This window comes from Anomaloglossus baeobatrachus, chromosome 7 (genome assembly GCF_048569485.1).
Source record: "Anomaloglossus baeobatrachus isolate aAnoBae1 chromosome 7, aAnoBae1.hap1, whole genome shotgun sequence".
NCBI classification, from domain to species: domain Eukaryota; kingdom Metazoa; phylum Chordata; class Amphibia; order Anura; family Aromobatidae; genus Anomaloglossus; species Anomaloglossus baeobatrachus.
Genome location: NC_134359.1, coordinates 122,563,141 through 122,581,286, shown reverse-complemented (window position 1 = coordinate 122,581,286; position 18,146 = coordinate 122,563,141). Strand labels below are relative to the sequence as shown.

The window sequence follows — 18,146 nt, the reverse complement described above, 5'->3', positions numbered from 1 at the left end:
CTGGGAGTATTAATGAAACTGTGGGAATGGCTGGTCTCTACTCAGCAAGGCACAACAGTGTATGCTTCATCTCTACTCAACCACAGCTCAGGTCGGGGCCTCAAACCTACAGCCATGTGTCCCCCAGAATACCAAGGCTAATCTGGAAGATGCAGGATCTAGCTATAAATACTGCACAAGGCATGAAATTATACAAATATGAGAACTTAGAAAACCATTCAAAGCATTATTGACTATAACAAAAGCAACGTATGAGTTCCTAGAATGGATGATTCATTAGAGGATTCCATAGACACCAACAACATCTGCAATAATTAGACTGAAAAGAGAAATGAAGGCAAATCATTCCTGAGATCACTGCTAGACTGCAAACAACAAAAAACAAGTACAACCAGATTTTTTTACAATTTCTTACGATTGTCTCTAACAATAATTGGCCTGAGGCACAATGAAAGAAGGTAAAAGTTTTAGGTCCTGTCCTTGAAAGCTGTATAATGACCTCAGTACCTTATGTTCAGGTCCACACAACACAGTTAAATTACCTCAATAGCCATTACCTGAATCAGTAATCCTGCAAGAATAGGAGCAGTAAACTCTGCAGAGATGGCCAACAGGAATACTCATCTGATCAAATTATAAACTGAAAAGTCAAAGCTTCTTTTTCTCATTTCATTTTGGGCTATATATTATTTTTTAAATATTCAGCATGTCTTCCAAGAGGCATCCTTTATCCTTTAGGTCTCTCACACTGAAGATCTGGTCAGGATTTTAAAGAGGGCCAACCAGCAGGATTTTCCAATATAAACTAAAACCAGTACTTTACTGGCACTATCATGCTGGTTCTAAACATACCTTTAGTTGTGAGATCGGATGTATACTTTCTGAAATATAGGGAAGTAAAGATTATGAAATACACTGTTATTTGACTGATAGGTGCAGCAGAATATCTAATAGGTGGGTTGGGTTTTGCTAGTTTTTCCCGCCCCTGTCTGCCTGCCTGTCCTTTCTCCTCCTGTCTATCTTATTAAAGGGGAGGAAGAAAGGAAGAAAGACAAGCAGGCAGACAGGGGCGGGAATAACTAGCAAAACCCAACCCACCTTTTACATATTCTGTAGCTACTATCAATCAAATAACAGTGGATTTCACAATATTTACTTGCCTGTATTTCAGAAACTACACATCCGATCTCACAACTAAAGGTATGTCTAAATAATCAGCATGATAGCGCCAGTATAGCACTGGCTTTAGTATATATAGGAAAATCATGGTGGTTGGTCCTCTAACATCTAACTGAGAAATGTTTGCAAGGATAAGATGTATTGGAAATCGTTGCATTACATTTCCTCTATGATTAGGTTTGGGTCATTGTATTTGTTTCCAAATAGTGATCAAATCTGCAATGTGTGAATAATATCCACAAGTAATAATTGACTATATGTAAATCCCAATATATAATAGTTGATGCTAGGTTACAAGAATATTGCTGCATTTGTAGTTTGCTTGTGCTGAAGTCTAAGGGTACCGTCTCACTAAACGACGTACCAGCAAATCAGACCACGATATGACCTGGTCAGGATCGCTGGTGCAACGCTACATGGTCGCTGGTGAGCTGTCAATCAGGCAGCTCTCACCAGCCACCAGCCCGCAGCGACTCGTGGAAACGATGCTGCGCTTGGTAGCCAAGGTAAATATCGGGTAACTAAGCAAAATGCTTTGCTTGGTTACCCGATATTTACCCTGGTTACCAGCGCACACCGCTTCGCGCTGGCTCCCTGCACTCGTAGCCAAGGTACACATTGGGTTACTAAGCAAAGGGCTTCGCTTAGTTACCCGATGTGTACTCTGGCTACGTGTGCAGGGAGTCGGCACTGGCAGCCTGAGAGCGGCGTACGCTAGTAACCAAGGTAAATATCGGGTAACCAAGCAAAGCGCTTCGCTTGGTTACCCGATGTGTACCTTGGTTACCAGTGTCCGCAGCTTCCAGACGCCGGCTCCCTGCTCATTCAGATCGTTGCTCTCTCGCTGTCAAACACAGCGATGTGTGCTTCACAGCGGGAGAGCAACTACCAAAAAATGAACCAGCACTGTGTGTAACGATCAGCGATTTCACAGCAAGGGCCAGGTCGCTGCTTAGTGTCACACACAGCGAGATCGCTAATGAGGTTACTGGTGCGTCACAAAAACCGTGACTCAGCAGCGATCTCGCTATGTGAGAAGTACCCCTAAGACAATGATAGAAAAAAACAAAAGCTAGAAGTGTTTGCTTAGGTTTTGAGGGTCATTGGTATAAATGGCTATCAATGGATTTCTTTGGGTCGCTCAAAGTTCAATAGCTGCCAAATTAAAGATTTAAGTTTCCAAATCAGTCCACAAAATATCAAAACTGTGTTCTTTCTATGATACTGAAGAGAAAGAGCTATGGACCCTGTTGTAAAAACTTCTTTGGCGTTCCTAAGGTAAACAAAATTGACCTAAGTAACCACCCCAACAGCAGAAGGTATAGAGTCAAAATTGTATGTTAGTTAACAGATAAGCAACCCCAAATAACTTCTAAGTGTACTCACATGTGGCAGATTTGATTAATCTGAATTGGGCATGAGGATTTCTGCAAGACCCAATGAAAGGAGACAGAAGTTTCTGAAACACAACTGCCGTGTGTGAATAGACCCTAGAAATTAACACTACATACTTGACTATGGCAGAAATTACATTTCATTACTTTTAGCTACAAATACATGACCACATTATTGTGTGGAATAAGGGTGAAGTTGAGCTCATAAATGTCATAGATCCTTTCATTTCTTTTTAAGACATCCAAGAGTCCAACAAACTTAAGCCAATTGGCTAAAACTGCTTCAAAGCAGCAGGAAGATCACATATGATCAAACAACTTGTATCACTATTTCTTTTTAATGGTCAGAAACAAAAAGGAAGAAAATGAAGTGACTCAATGACAATGATACTCTTCAGTTTATTTAGTGGCCCCCCAGGGGCTCATGGAAGTCTGGGAAGCCTCAATGGTTCTGTTCAGGGACTTTTGCTTTTGGGTCGTCATTCTGAATAGTGCATGATTGACTCCACGTAGTTGCCTGGGAAAAGCCCTGTCACCCCATTCATGACTCCCTCATACCACCCATCGTCATTCTTCTTAATCACATAGATGATGGCTCCTTCCTGAAATGAGAGCTCGTCTTCTTTATCTTTCGAATAATCGTAAATTGCCACAACTAGAAGGGAATAAAAAAAAAATACTGCATCAAACTTGTGGGGCACTGAAACTATTGTGAGTAGTCTGTAATGGTAACTTAATACATTGACCGTAAACAGGAGTGGATATTAGTTCATGTTCACAAATGAGGAATTACAAGAACATGCAGGGAGGATTCCCACCACCACAACTTGCAGTACAAGACGTGTGTGTAGGGTTTTCTAAACTCTATGAACAAATATTAGAGGAAAAACTAGGAAAATACACTGAACTTTTAACATAATTTTTGAGAAAATAGCAATCATCCTGTCTGGACTTCATATTCGAAAAAAGATAATGAAGAAGCAGGAGCAAATAGATTGTACCATCTCGTATGTGTCTCCAGTCTACAGGGTGCAACCCAACAACCTATAAAACACTATAATCCAAAAAAGCAGACAGCACTCAAAAACAGGCATCAAAAAACAAAGTACATTCTCTTCTTGGCCCGCATGAACAGGTAGCATTGTTTAAACTCAAAATGACAAGGGCTCATTTGATCCAAAATGTTGCCACCTGTTCAAATGTGCATATGAAAACATTCACTTTGCTTTTTGATGCCTATTTTTGAGTGCTGTCTGCTTTTTTGGATTCTTGGACATGGTCATAGATATTTGCATAGCTGGAATTTCTATTATGTTAATCACAAACCCTATTTTGAACATACAGGTCAGCCTCCCATCTTGTTGGAATTTTGCTCTTTTGACCAAATTATACATTTACACCTATCAAAGCGCCCCACACCTCCTAGTTCTGTGCTATCTCATGGTACATCTCACCTCCTCCTGTAGCTCTGCTAAGAATCATGTTTCACCCTTAGATGCTTGACCCCACATGATAGGGACCACGCAATACCGTGAGACTCCAGAATACAGGAAATAGTACTTTTTTAGATCCCTCCCACTTTTCCTTTTTGGCACTTTGGAGGCTAGAATTCAGTAGAATTCATTAGCATAGCTGTATCAAGGTATTACTCTAAGGCCTTGTGTTCACTACACTGTGTTCCAAATTATTATGCAAAAAATATTTTTCATATATTCCTAAATTAACTTTATGAATTGCAGTCATTGTTATTTTCCAGTCATCTACTTTTCGACTATAATTGAAATGTTTTTGATCAAACTGCCTATGAAAACAGTATATTTTTAAAAATAATAAATACTCAAAATGCATGTTCCAAATTATTATGCACAGTAGAGTTTTCAACCTTTTTATTTTGAAAAACAAAATGGTCAATTGTGAAATTCTAAGAATTATCAGCTTATTACAAAATGAAGTCAAATAGTTTTCAAGTCAAAACTTAATTCTAGGTGATGTTACATTTGCACATAGGACCCCTTGTTTGAAAGAAGCTTCTGAACTCTCTCGTCCATTGAATTTGACAGTTTTTGGATGGTTTGTGCTTCAATTGTTTTGCATGTGGACAGAATACCCTCCCAGAGCTGTTGCTTAGATGTGAACTGCCTCCCGCCATCATAGACACTCCTTTTGATGATGCTACAGAGGTTCTCAATGGGGTTGAGGTCAGGGGAACATGGTGGCCACACCATAAGTTTGTCCTCTTTTATGCCCATAGCAGTCAGAGATGCAGATGTGTTATTTGCAGTATGAGAGTCATTTGCAGTATGAGTCATTATCATGCATGAAAATAATCTTGCTGCGGAATGCACGGTTCTTCCTCCTGAACCATGGCAGGAAATGCTGTTTTAGAAACTCCACATAGATTATGGAGTTCATCTTTACCCCTTCTGGGATCCTAAAGGGGCCGACAATCTCTCTCCCCATGTTTCCAGCCCAAAACATTACTCCACCTCCTCCTTTTTGGCGCCTTAGCCGTGTTTTCATGGGGTGTCCATCAACCAGCCATCCTCCACTCCATCCATCTGGACCATCGAGCGTTGCACGGCACTCGTCGGTGAACAAAACAGTTTGGAAGTCAGTCTTCATGTATCGTTTGGCCCACTGAAGCCGTTTCTGCTTGTGTGCAGTGGATAGAGGTGGTCGACAGGATGGCTTACGCACAGCTGCAAACCCCTGAAGGACCCTGCATCTTGCTGTTCGGGGGACGTTGGAGGCACCAGCAGCTTCAAAAACTTGTCTGCTGCTATGACAAGGCATTTTAGCAGCTGCTCTTTTAACCTGATGCAATTGCCTGTTGGAAAGAGTCCTCAATTTCTCCCTATCAGCACGCACACGTGTGTGCTGTGAATCAGCTACATACTTCTTGATTGTGCGATGATCACGATGAAGTGTCTTGGCAATGTTGATTGTAGTCATGCCTTGACCTAAATACTCCACAATTTGTTGCTTCTCAGTAGCCGACACATCCTTTTTCTTTCCCATTTTGGCAAAAACTGTAGGCTGCTTAATAATGTTGAACAGCCTTCTTAAGTAGTCTTGCCTTTATTGGACACACCTTCCAAACTAATTTGCACAGGTATCTGCAATTGCTTTCAGTGATATAAAGAGCCCTGACACACATCACCAGCAATGAGTTTAAATGACAAACAAAAAATTTCAAACCTTATCACTCCTAAACTCTTTTTGCATAATAATTTGGAACACAGTGCAGACGGAATTTCCCGCGGATTAGCTGCATGTTTCGCTGCAGAAAATGTTCATAACATCACTGCAGTGATTCACCAGCAAATCCTATGGGGAAAAAAAAATGCTGTGTGCACTAGCCAGATTTTGACAGCTGCATGTTTTGCTGCGGGATTCCAGCAGCAAAAAGAATTGCATGTCACTTCTTTTCCGCAGGTAGCTGCGGGACTGGCTACCGGAGGAATCTCCAGTAATACCAGTCCTAGCCGTGGTTACATGCACTGAACTCCGGAGCGCAGGGTAGACTAAACTGTGAGCGCCGAGTGATTGTTTCCCAGGCGATTGCAGTTTAGTTCAGACCGGGCTGATCTCCGGAGCTCAGGTGACAGCTGTAGAGAGGCTGGGCTGCACTCCGGAGCTGTCACCTGAGCTCCGGAGATCAGCCCGGTCTGAACTAAACGGCAATCGCCGGGGAATCAATCACTCGCAGGCGCTCGCAGTTTAGTCTAGGCTGCACTCCGGAGCTCAGGTGGGAGCTCCACAGTTCAGTGCAGGTAACCGCAGCCAGGCCTGGTATTACTGGAGATTCCTCCAGTAGCCAGTCCGACGCTGACTGCGGCATTTCCGCACCAAATCCGCATCCAAATCCGCATCAAAACGCAACAAACCGCATGCGGATTTGGATGCGGATTTCGGTGCGGTATTTTCCCGCAGGTGCGAAAATCTTATTGAGCCTCCGGAATTTTCTTAAGAAAATTCCTTTTTCTAGTGTGCACCGGGTCTAATGCTATATTTTAACCCTTTCCTGGCAGCTTTGCTTTAGGGTGCGTGCCCACGATCATTGTTTGGATGCAGTATGCTACAGCTGCGTCCAAAACGCTGCGTTGTACAGTACAAGCATTGTGGATGGGATTTCTTGAAATCCCGTGCCCACTGTGCTTGTTTTTTACGCAGCAAACATTGACCTGAGGTGCGTCTTTCCAGACCGCAGCAAACATTCAGAATCGGAACCGCAGTGCACTGAACCCAGATCGTGGCTACAAGCAGCTGCGGTCTCCTGCATTCTCCTGCGCAGGAGGCTCGCGGCCCCATTGGTCATGACCTGCTACGCCCAGGACGCAGTGAGTTCGGATCGTGGGCACATACCCTTACTGCTTTGTGATCACACAGTGGTGCCCATTCGACGACCTGTTTTTATCAAATGTCACAAAAAACACAAATACTGATATGAAACACTTTTCAAGGCTTTATATTAATATAAGCAACATAATGCAATGAGGCAAAAAAAAAAAAAAACAACCCAGAACCTCTGTCGGTCTCCCACACAAATTTTTGTTTTTTCGGGCTTTTAGTCAGAATCATAATGCTTTTATTTTTACTTTCTTAATTAAATAAAACCAAAGCATAGTTCAATATCTTCAATACTTATTTGGATGAAAATGTACACAGCCATTCAGTCATTAGATATACAAATGTCCATTATGGTACAAGATAGTCAATACAGCCACGATATAGTCACTCGGTAGAGTTAAATCCTTTGCCGTGTTCATTTTCCCATGGACCGCTATAGGAGGGCTTTTTTTTTTGCATAGTTTTGATGTTATTTATTTTAACATAAAATGTATAAAAAAAAGGGGGGGGGGGGGGAGAATCCAAGGGTGGTAAACCGGTGAAAAAAAAACAAAAAACAAATCCACCATTCTTTTTTCAAATTAAATTTTACGCTGTTCACTGTGCAATCAAAGTGAACTGACAATATGATTCCTCAGGTCAGTAACATTACAGTAATACAAAACTTTAGATATTCATAATATATACAATAGTAGTGGCTAAGAAATAAAACCATGTGTGTAGAAGAGAAAACCTTTTTTTGTGTCACCATCCTCTGAGATCTGCAACTTTTTTATTGATGGATTTCGTGGTACATAAAATGTTTTGATCTCTTTTTATTACAATTTTTGAGGTAGGTGCAACAACCAAAAAACAACATTGCTGGCAATTCAAATGTTTTTCTCCTCACAGCATTTACCGTATGGGTTAATTAATTAAAAAAAGTCACATACCAGACTTTTATGAAGGCGGCTAACTAAATATTTTTTTTTTCCATTATCTTTAAATTGGGAAAGTGAAGGGGCGGATTCAAACTTTTATACATTTTTATAAACTATTTTTTTTCTTTACTTCGTTTTTTTAGGGGATTTGAACCTGAAATCATATGATTGTCTGTTTCACTTCCTGAAATATTACAGTATACAATGAAAATGTATAGCTTCATATGGAATCTAGCCAGTGGAGGGGCTTTCAGGATTATGAAGATGGTAACAACAGGGGCTTTCAGCAGGTCCTCAGGTCCCATCCACACGTCTCGGGGGAAGATGTGGTTCTCAGAGATTGACAGGGACATTTAAGGAGTAAACAGCAGACAACTTTATGCCTATGGATAATGGAGTGCGCTGAATCTGATGTTTACATTTCCTATCCATAAGCAATGGTCCTTAAAAAAATATTGGGTAAATAATGATGGGGTTCATATCTTCCCAGCACAAAACACAATTTATGGCATATAAAAACTTGACTGGAAAGTTGCCATTCAATTTAGAGGGAAACTGTCAGCAAGATCAACCCTCCTAAGCTGTATATGTGGGCATGCAGGTCACAGAACGTTCAATTAAGTGATACCGTGATATCTCTGATCCAATGTCTTATTCCAGGGAAATCATGTTTTTTTTTTAATATGTAAATGAGCTGTTAAGCTCTATGGACCAGAAACAGAGCTCTCTGAGACTCTGCCTCCAGAGCTTATTTTAAATGAAAGGGAGCGTTATCAGTGTGAGACATGTAGATCAAGAGAGCCGACTGTCATCACATGTCACACATTGGCAATGCCCCATATTAAGAAAAACATGGGTGTCTCTGGAATAAGACATCAGACTGTAGACATCATGGAATCCTTTTAGTCCTATGACGTACATGCCCATACAGATGGCTTAGGAGGGTTGATGCTACTGACCGATTTCTTTTAAAGCCAAAATAGTCTGTTTTTAAATGCAGTTTCCAATCAGAAGTCTTAAGGCAAAATCATAGGACAAGACTTTTTAATTGATGATCTGACAGTCAGTATGATCCTTAGACTGAAGGCTAGCGCTGCAGTTTCTTCACACATGATCCACAGTGTGATGTAAACACTTCAGTCAGTCCACAAGCTACAGTCTGTCCTGTCCACAGTGTAACATAAATGCCAATATCGTTCTGTCTGCAGTCCAGCGTAAACACCAGACAAGTCTATCAATCCACAATGTAATGCTTCCTTGTGTATTGAAGACATATCCAAAAACACATACCTTTTTCTAAATAAGTCCTTGGTGCCCAAGGTGGGTCTTCTTCAGCATAAGGGTCACTGTACTCTACTACCGCAGCTTCTTCCTCTTCATAGTCCTCCGGAGGTGGAGGGGGTGGGGGAGATTCATCAAATACAGGTTCTTCTGCAGGAGGTGGGGGAGGTGGGGTCTCAGAAACTATTTTGACAGAAATGTGAGAACAAATTATGCAATAATACAAGGTGCACTGACAATATATTAAAGCTTTTACAGGTAAATAAACAGTGCCTTGAAAAAGTATTCATACCCAGGGAACTTTTCCATTAAATTACACCCACAAAAATGTTTAAGTGGTATTTTATGCGATATACCAACACACAGTAGCAAGTATTTCTGAAGTGCTAAGAAAATGATAAATGACTTACTAAAAAATTAAAAAAAAATACAAATCTAAAAATTGTGACGTGCCTTTGTATTCAGCTCCCCTGTAATCGGATACCCCTAAATAAAACCCTGAGTGACCAATTGCCTCTAGAACTCACCTGATAAGCAAATTGAGGCCACCAGTGTGTAATTTATTCTTAGTATAACTACAGCTGTTCTATGAAGGTCTCAGAGGTTTGTTTGAGAACATTAAGGATCATATAGCATACTGACAACGAAAGGAATACAGCAGAGAGGTCAGTGATAATGTTGTGTAGAAAAGTAAAGCAGGGTTGGGTTATAGAAAAAAATAGCACAAGCTTTGAACATCTCACAGATCACTGTTCAATCCATCATCCAAAAATGGAAGCTTTATGGCACAACTGCAAACCTACCAAGGCATGGCCGTCCACCTAAACTGATATCCCAAGAAGGGAGAGCATCAATTAGAGAAGCAGCCAAAAAAACCATGATCACTCTGGAGGAGCTGTAGACATCCACAACTCAGGAGGAAGAATCTGTCCATAGGACAACTATTAGGGCAGAGTCACAACTGTGTATGACTCGCACAAGGCCCCATTTAAGACAACACTAACTCAGATCTGCGAGTTTTGCCTCAGCCCTAAACAGAGTGAGTGAAAAATCACAGCATGCAGCGATTGTGTGTGAGAGCCGTGTCACTTGTACCCATACAAGTCTATGGGTGTGAGAAAAACATCGGACTACACTCGGATGTCATTCAAGTGCAGTGCAATATAAGCACAGGCTGACAATGGAAATGAGGAGATTAATCCCTTCATCTCATCCGCAGTTGTGATGCGATCTCCGGATCGGATCAGTCGCATGACACTCGGACCACGCTCGCAGCAGAGCCTGAGCTGACTGTCATTAGAATATCGCATCTGATGTGATATGCAAGTGTGACTCTGCCCTTAGTTGTATAATCCACAAATCTGGCTTTTATGGAAGAGTGACAAGAAGAAAGACATTTCTGAAAGCAAGCCATATGAAGTCCCGTTTGCAAAAAGCCCTGTAAGGGACACAGCTACCATGTGGAAAAAGGTGCCTGCTCAGATAAGAGCAAAGTAAAATTTTTTGGGCTAAATGCAAAACACAATGTATGGAAGAAAACTAACAGCACAACACCCTGAAAACTCCAGTCCCACTGATAATGGTGGTGGTAGCATCATGTAGTGGAAATTCTTCTCTTCTGCAGGGACAGGGAAGCTGATCAGAGTTGATGGAAAGATGTAATGAACGATATATAAAGGCAATACCAGAGGAAAACCTATTAGAGGCTGCAAAAGACTTGAGACTGCGAAGTAGGATCACCTTCTAGCAGGACAATGACCTTAAGCACTGCCAGAACTACAATGGAATGGTTTAGATCAAAGCATATTCATGAGTGAGTAGCCAGGTCACAGTCCAGACCTAAATCCCATTTAGAATCCGTGGCAAGACTTGACAATTGCTGTTCTTCATCCAATGTCACTGAGCTAGAGCTATTTTGCAAAGAAGAATGGGCAAAAATGTCAGCCTCTAAATGTGCAAAAGCTGATGGAGACATATCCCAAAAGACCTACAGTAGTAATTGCAGTGAAAGGTGATCCTACAAAGTATTGACTCAGGGGCTGAATAGAAATGTATGTAACAATTTCAGATTTATATTTTTAAAGATTGTTAAATATTTATCAAACCATGTATCATTTTCTTTATACAGTGGTACCTCGCTTAACGAGTAACCCACTTAACGAAAATTTCGCTTAACAAGCAAAGCTTTCTGTAAATTTGTAACCCGCTTTACGAGACAGCTTTGCTGTACGAGCGAAATCCTCACTGCACACACTTCCGGTTCCGTCCATCCACCGTGTTCTAACCCGCACTTGCAGGCTACACAACCACACACATGTACGCACAAACACACACGCACGCATGCAGACACATACAGTATTATGCTCACCTTACCTTCCGTTCCACCGCCGGGCTCATGGTTCTTGTAGTTCCCGGGTACATCACGGCGAACTACAAGTACCATGAGGCCGGCGGTGGAATGGAAGGTAAGGTGAGCAGATAATATGTGTACCTTCCGTTTCATCGCCGGCCTCCTGGGTCCTGTAGTGCGCCGCTCCACTCCAGGCATCGGCATCCATAGCAACGAAGCACGAACTTCCTGGTTCCTGTCACCGCTTGTCAAAGGCAGCACGCTGGCCAATCAGAGGCAAGCGGCTCTGCCTTTGATGTCAGCGCTCTGGCAGGAAGTTCCGCCCTCGTCGTTATGGTTACCTGATACACGGCCCGCACCGGAGAACAACAAGTCCCAGGAGACCGGCGATGGAACAGAAGGTAAGGTGAGCATATAATATGTGCATGTGTGCTTGTGTGTTTGCGCATGTTTGTGTGCATTTGTGCATGTGTGGAATGATAGAATAGGGGACCAGGATGGGACATTTAACACATTGTGGAACGAATTGTCTGCATTGCAATGATTTCCTATGGGAAATCTTGCTCTGCTGAACGAGTAACTTGATTAACAAGCACAGTCCCATAACGGATTGTTCTCGTTAAGCAAGGTTCCACTTTATTTCACAAATACTTGCTACTTATTGTTGGTTTATCATATAAAATGCTAATAAAATACATTTAAGTTTATGGGTGAATAACATGTGGCAAAGTTTGTGGTATATCAATACTTTTTCAAGTCACTGTACTTGCAGCACACAATATACTTTAAAGCAGATCTCTTACCAATATTCACAATACATAAACAGATCTCTTAAGCCCGCTTTACACGCTGCAATATATCTTACAATGTGTCGGCGGGGTCACGTAGTAAGTGACGCACATCCGGCATTGTAAGTTACATTGCAGTGTGTGACAGGTACGTGCGATTGAACATTAAAACGTTCATCGCATACACATCGTACCTGTCTCTAGAATTGAACGTGAGGTTGTGCAATGTTCCCGTGGCAGTACACATCGCAGTGTGTGACACCCGGGAACATTGAACAGATCTTACCTGCCTCCCACGGCTGCCGCCGATAATGCGGAAGGAAGGAGGTGGGCGGGATGTTTACGTTTTGCTCAGTTCCGCCCCTCTGCTTCTATTGGCCACTGCTGCGTGACGTCGCTGTGACGCCGAACGTCCCTCCCATTCCAGGAAGTGGACGTTCGCCGCCCACAGCAAGGTCGTATGGACGGGTAAGTACGTGTGACGGGGTTTAATTCGTGTGTACGGCACGTTCAACAAATTGAACGTGCCGCACATACGATGGCAGGCGTTGCAAATCCCATACGCTATCGTATGCGAAATTGCAACGTGTAAAGCAGGCTTTAGATGCGATGAGGCTGGTTTACTTATTTTGACAATCCTTGTCAGAATGGCTGTATAAATTAAAATGAGCACTTTATGACTCGGGCTAGAGCTCCATGCTCATTTTGATAATAGTCAGGAAAACTATTTAAAAGGATTATACAGCTATTGTTACATACAGTCATATTCACAAAAGGGAATACACTCCTCTCATTCTTTTAAATATTTTAGAATACCTTTTCATGGGACAACACTGAAGATATGACACGATACATTTGGTGCCCTCTAAATAACACAGTCATTGATGTCAAAACCACTGCTAAAAAAGAGAGTACACCCCTAAGTGAAAATGGAAAAATTGACCCCAATTAGCCATTTTCCCTCTCTGTGTCATGTGGCTCATTGACTCACACACTCCAATACTAGTCACTGAAAAGTCAACACGGCACGTCATGGCAAAGATTACACTGAGGATCTGAAAAAAAGAATTGTAGTCCTACATATTGATGGCCTAGGCTATAAGAAGATTGCCAGTACCATGAAAATCAGCTGCAGCACGGTGGCCAAGACCATTCGGTGGTTTAACACTAGAAGTCCCAGAGAGGGGTCATTTAACATTTCTACCTTTGGAACCCAGAGACGGGTCAAATAACCTGAAAGATTTTAGCTAACATCCTATAATCACAGTTTTTTGTTCTGTAATTAAGGCCATTACTGTCGCACCACAGAAGGTTGTTGTTTTCCATTGAGTTTAGCCATTTAGTTTCTAGTAAGTTCTATTCAGTTTATTGTATTTGATCATTTGACCCTCTTTCACTTCAGGGGACTTCAGGGGGGAGCTCGAAATTTCTGGGACTTCTAGTGTTAACAAGACAAGATCCACTGATAAGAGGCCTTGCCATGGTCAACTAAAGGAGTTGAATGCATGTGCTCAGTGTCATATCCAAAGGTTGTCTTTTCAGAATAAACGTATGAGGGCTGCCAGCATTGCTGCAAAGGTTAAAGGGATGAGGGGTGAGCCTGTCAGTGCTGAAGCCATACACCGCACAGCACACTGCATCAAACTGGTCTGCATGCCTGTCATCTCAGAAGAAATCCGCTTCTACAGATGATGCACAAGAAAGCCTGCAGTTTGCTGAAGACAAGCAGACTAAGGATATGGATTACTGGATCAATGTCCTGTGGTCTGATATCATCAAGATATACTTATTTTGTTCAGATGGTCTCAAGCGTGTGTGATGGGAACCAGCTGAAGAGTACACAGACAAGTGTGACTTGCCTACAGAAAAGCATGGTGGTGGGAGTATCATGGTTTGGGGCTACATGAGTGCTGCCGGCTGTGGGGAGCTATAGTTCATGAATGCCAACATGTACTGTAACATACTGAAGCAGAGAATGATCCTCTCCCCTTCGGAAACTGGGCAGCAGGCAATATTCCAACATGATAACAACCCTACACACATCTCCAAGACGACCACAGCGCTGCTAAAATAACAGGGTAAAGGTGCTGGACTGGCCAAGCACGTCTCCAGACCTAAATACTATTAAGCATCTGTGGGGCATCCTCAAACGGACGGTGGAGGAGCGCAAGGTTTCCAGCAACTACAAACTCTGTGATATCATCATGGAAGATAGAAGAGGATCCAGTGGCTCCTGTGAAGCTCTAGTGAACTCCATTCCCAACAGAGTAAAGGCAGTGCTTGAAAATAATGGTGACCACAAAAAATATTGACACTTTGGGCACAATTTGGCTATTCTCACTTAGGGGTGTACTCACTTTTGTTGCCAAAGGTTTAGACAAATTGCTGTGTCGAGTTATTTTAGAGGGCACACCAAATTCTCATTGTTATACAAGCTGGACACTGACTACTTTACAATGTATCAAAGTGTCATATCCTCAGTGTTGTACCACCAAAAATATATAATAAAATATTTTTAAAAATGTGAGGGGTGTACTCACTTTTTTGATATACTGTACATTGTTAAACTTCATACACAAGGCTCAAGTCTATGAGGTCTGTTTAATAATGAAGGCAGACTGGTGATTGATCCATCATAATTTTTTAGCAATTAGAAATCTTATCTGAATATTTTTAATACCGGGAGTCAATTTTAAGAAGTAAAATAAATTAGGCAGGTACTAAAATGGAATTTCTATGTTACCAAATAGGAGATAAAAAAAACAAACTATGAACATTGGTACTAACTTTTTACTTAATAGATGACCATGTGTTAATTCTTAGATATATATATTTAAAAAAATAAAAAAATAAAATGAATTAAAATACACATTTTAATTTTCTCTATAAAAATGACTTACATAAAAAAATGATATATATATATTTATTATGTCTCAATATACCAGATAAAGGAAAGAACTGAAATAAAGTACAGAGTTTTATCAGAAGACATCAAAATTGATAAAACAAATTCCAAAAACTAGGAGTGGTCATTAAAATTAGTGGATAGACATTTAAAGTTACAGAAACTTACTATTTTCTTGAACTCTAGCCACGAATCCCATCAGAGGTAACTGTGGAGTTACCTGTAGTATAGAGGGAGGTGGAGGAGCATGCGATACTGTGAGGAAAGGATAGGCTATTAGTGAACACATTCGAACTGACCCTAAATCTCATACAGTCATTACTTTAGTTATTTAAGGAGGTTGTCTACAATTACCAAAAATGAGGTTGTGGTACAATGACAGACAAAGCTCCTGGACAAAGGTGATTCTATTTCTGGAACAAAAGCAAACATGTTTCTTATTTTTGACAACCACTTGGAAAGGAGTTTTCTAGGTTTTTTTTTAAAGTGATGAGGATTGATCATCAATTTAAGATCAGTGGGGGTCTGATATCTGACACGGATCAGCTGTTATGATCTCCAGTGGCTGCAGGACGTAAACAGTGTAAAGAGTGGAAAAGAACAGTGCCGGTCGCTGCAACTGGGTACTGCAAGCAGCTATTCTCTTCAATAGTAGTTTATTTTTATTTACTTACATAGCGTCATTAATTGCACAGTGCTTTACAGATATCACCACTGTTTCCATTGGGGCTCACTATCTAAATTCTCTATCAGCATGTCTTTGGATTGTGGGACGAAACCAACACATGCTTCTTACAGATGCTGTTCTTAATAGGAGCCACGGTGAGTCAATCTCCAGTACCCAGCAACAGCTACTGAACAGTGGATGGAGCGGCAATGTCCCACTCCTGAACATTTAGGATAGGTCATCAATAGGAAGACGTGGAAGACCCCTTTAAACATTAACCATATAGAATGTATGATGCTACTTTACTTGTTATGAAAATAAGCAGACTACTCATGGATGCTTTTTTCCCCCGTTTTTCAGGGTTGTGTTCTTTTTTACCATGATACTTTTAACAGGGTGAAATAAATGCATCACTTATACAATGCCCTTTCAGTTAGCATTTTCGGTTACTCTAGTGTAATAAACACAATGTATTGAACAGACAAACAATGTACAAAGTATTCAAGATTCCAGCTTTACTTTCGAATATTCATAAAGCAGATAGTGACGACAACACAACATTTATTAAAAAAAAAAAACACAAAAATGAGCAGTTGTACTGTCCTGGAAACTGGCTATAGTAAGAGAAGGTAAAGAATGCTGCTCTGGAATTCTAAATAAACAAAAAAAAATGAAAATACTAGTGATTATATATATACACACACTTAGATCCAGGGCTGTGGAGTCGGAGTCGGAGATCATTTTGGTGGAGTCGGTATAAAATGCACCGACTCAGACTCCTAAAATATATAATAAATTGGGGACAGTAGTGCAATACAGAATGTGCTGAATATTTTACTAAATAATGACATTTAGTATAATGCTTATATTTAAGTGAAAAATGTATTGTAGTACAATGTGAACCTTAGACATTTCATTATTTTTATGATACAATAATCAAGATATTTAGATAGAACATAAAATATATTTATTGGAACACAACTTTAGAACACAAAAAACTAAAAAATTGTAAATATGTAATACAATATGTAATATATATATATATATATATATATATATATACACATATATATACACACACACAAGATATATATGTAATCTACTGTATATTACATAGTGTATTACATATTTACAATTTATTACAGTTTGTTGTGTTCTAAAGTTGTATTCCAATAAATATATATATTTTATGTTCTATCCAAATATCTTGATTATTGTATCATAAAAGCTATTAAATGTCTGATGTTCACATACACATGTTCATGTATTACAATAAATTTTTCACCTAACTATAAGCAATATATGTAGGAGTCGGTGCAAGAGAAATTGAGGAGTCGGAGTCTGAGTCGAAGGTTTGGTTTACAGACTCCACAGCCCTGGTTAGATCCAGAAGTATTTGGTAACTGAATCTTCCTGATTTGGGCTCTGCATGCAGCTATTTTTATTTAAAATGAAGTAACTCAAATGCAAATAAGGCCGGGGTCAGACAAGTGTAAATTATCAGATGCTAGAGCTTGGGATGCGATATACTAATGACACTCGCCTTAAACTCTGCTGCAAGCGTGACCGAGTGTCATTATACTGTTATCCGATTATCACATGTGAGAATCTGAGCACAGGTGCGGAGAAAAGGGAGAGATTAATTTCTCCATTGTCTGTTTCTGCGTATATCGCACTGCACTCTGATGTCATTAGTGCTGTCCGATGTTTCACACGCCCCCATAGACTTGTATGGGTGCACATCAGCCAAGTTACTATGCATGCTGCAGTTTTTCTCTCTTGCTGATTTGCATGGGAAAAAAAAAAAATCGCTGATCTGCTCTGCCTCATTGAATTACATTGGTCCGAGTGCAATGATAGATGTTTTCACATTGAAGTAGTCCATTTCATACACTCGTGTGAGCGAGGCCTTAAAAGTAGACTTTCAGGTTTAATTAAAGGGATTGAACAAAAATATCCTGTCAAGTTTAGGAATTACAACCATTTTCCACAGACGTAATTTGACAAATTCACTTTACCGTAAATAAAATGGTAACTTTTAACACTTTGAAGAGAATCCTTCGCAAGCAATGACTACCTGAAGTCTGGAAGCCATGGACGTCACCAAACGCTAGATTTCCTCCTTTGTGATGCTTTGCCGGTCTTTACTGCAGCTGACTTCAGTTGTTTATTATTTGTGGGTCTTTCTGCCTTAAAGGGGTTTTCCCATAAACCAAGTTAATTTTAAAGTTGATTTTAAGCAATAGACCTTGAATAAGGAGAAGTTCCACAATTTGATGCGTTTTAAAATAACAATGTCCCTTTGCGGAGAT

General features: G+C 40.6%; 1 protein-coding gene across 28 annotated transcripts in view; it reads right to left on the bottom strand.

Annotated features, from left to right (window-relative positions):
* Positions 1-1,797: 1,797 nt before the first annotated feature.
* Positions 1,798-18,146, bottom strand: part of ABI2 (abl interactor 2) — a 178,507-nt gene continuing 162,158 nt past the window's right edge. For 13 of the 28 annotated variants that reach the window (XM_075317662.1, XM_075317660.1, XM_075317663.1 and 10 more), the window contains 3 exons: positions 15,336-15,422; positions 9,134-9,307; positions 1,799-3,228 (listed from right to left, as the gene is read on the bottom strand). In XM_075317662.1, the coding sequence (XP_075173777.1) occupies positions 3,053-3,228; positions 9,134-9,307; positions 15,336-15,422 (437 nt within the window). In that variant the 3' untranslated portion in view covers positions 1,799-3,052. Of the gene's footprint in view, positions 3,229-9,133; positions 9,308-15,335; positions 15,423-18,146 lie in introns of all 28 variants that reach the window. The other 15 variants (XM_075317655.1, XM_075317656.1, XM_075317653.1 and 12 more) reach the window with 2 other exon arrangements.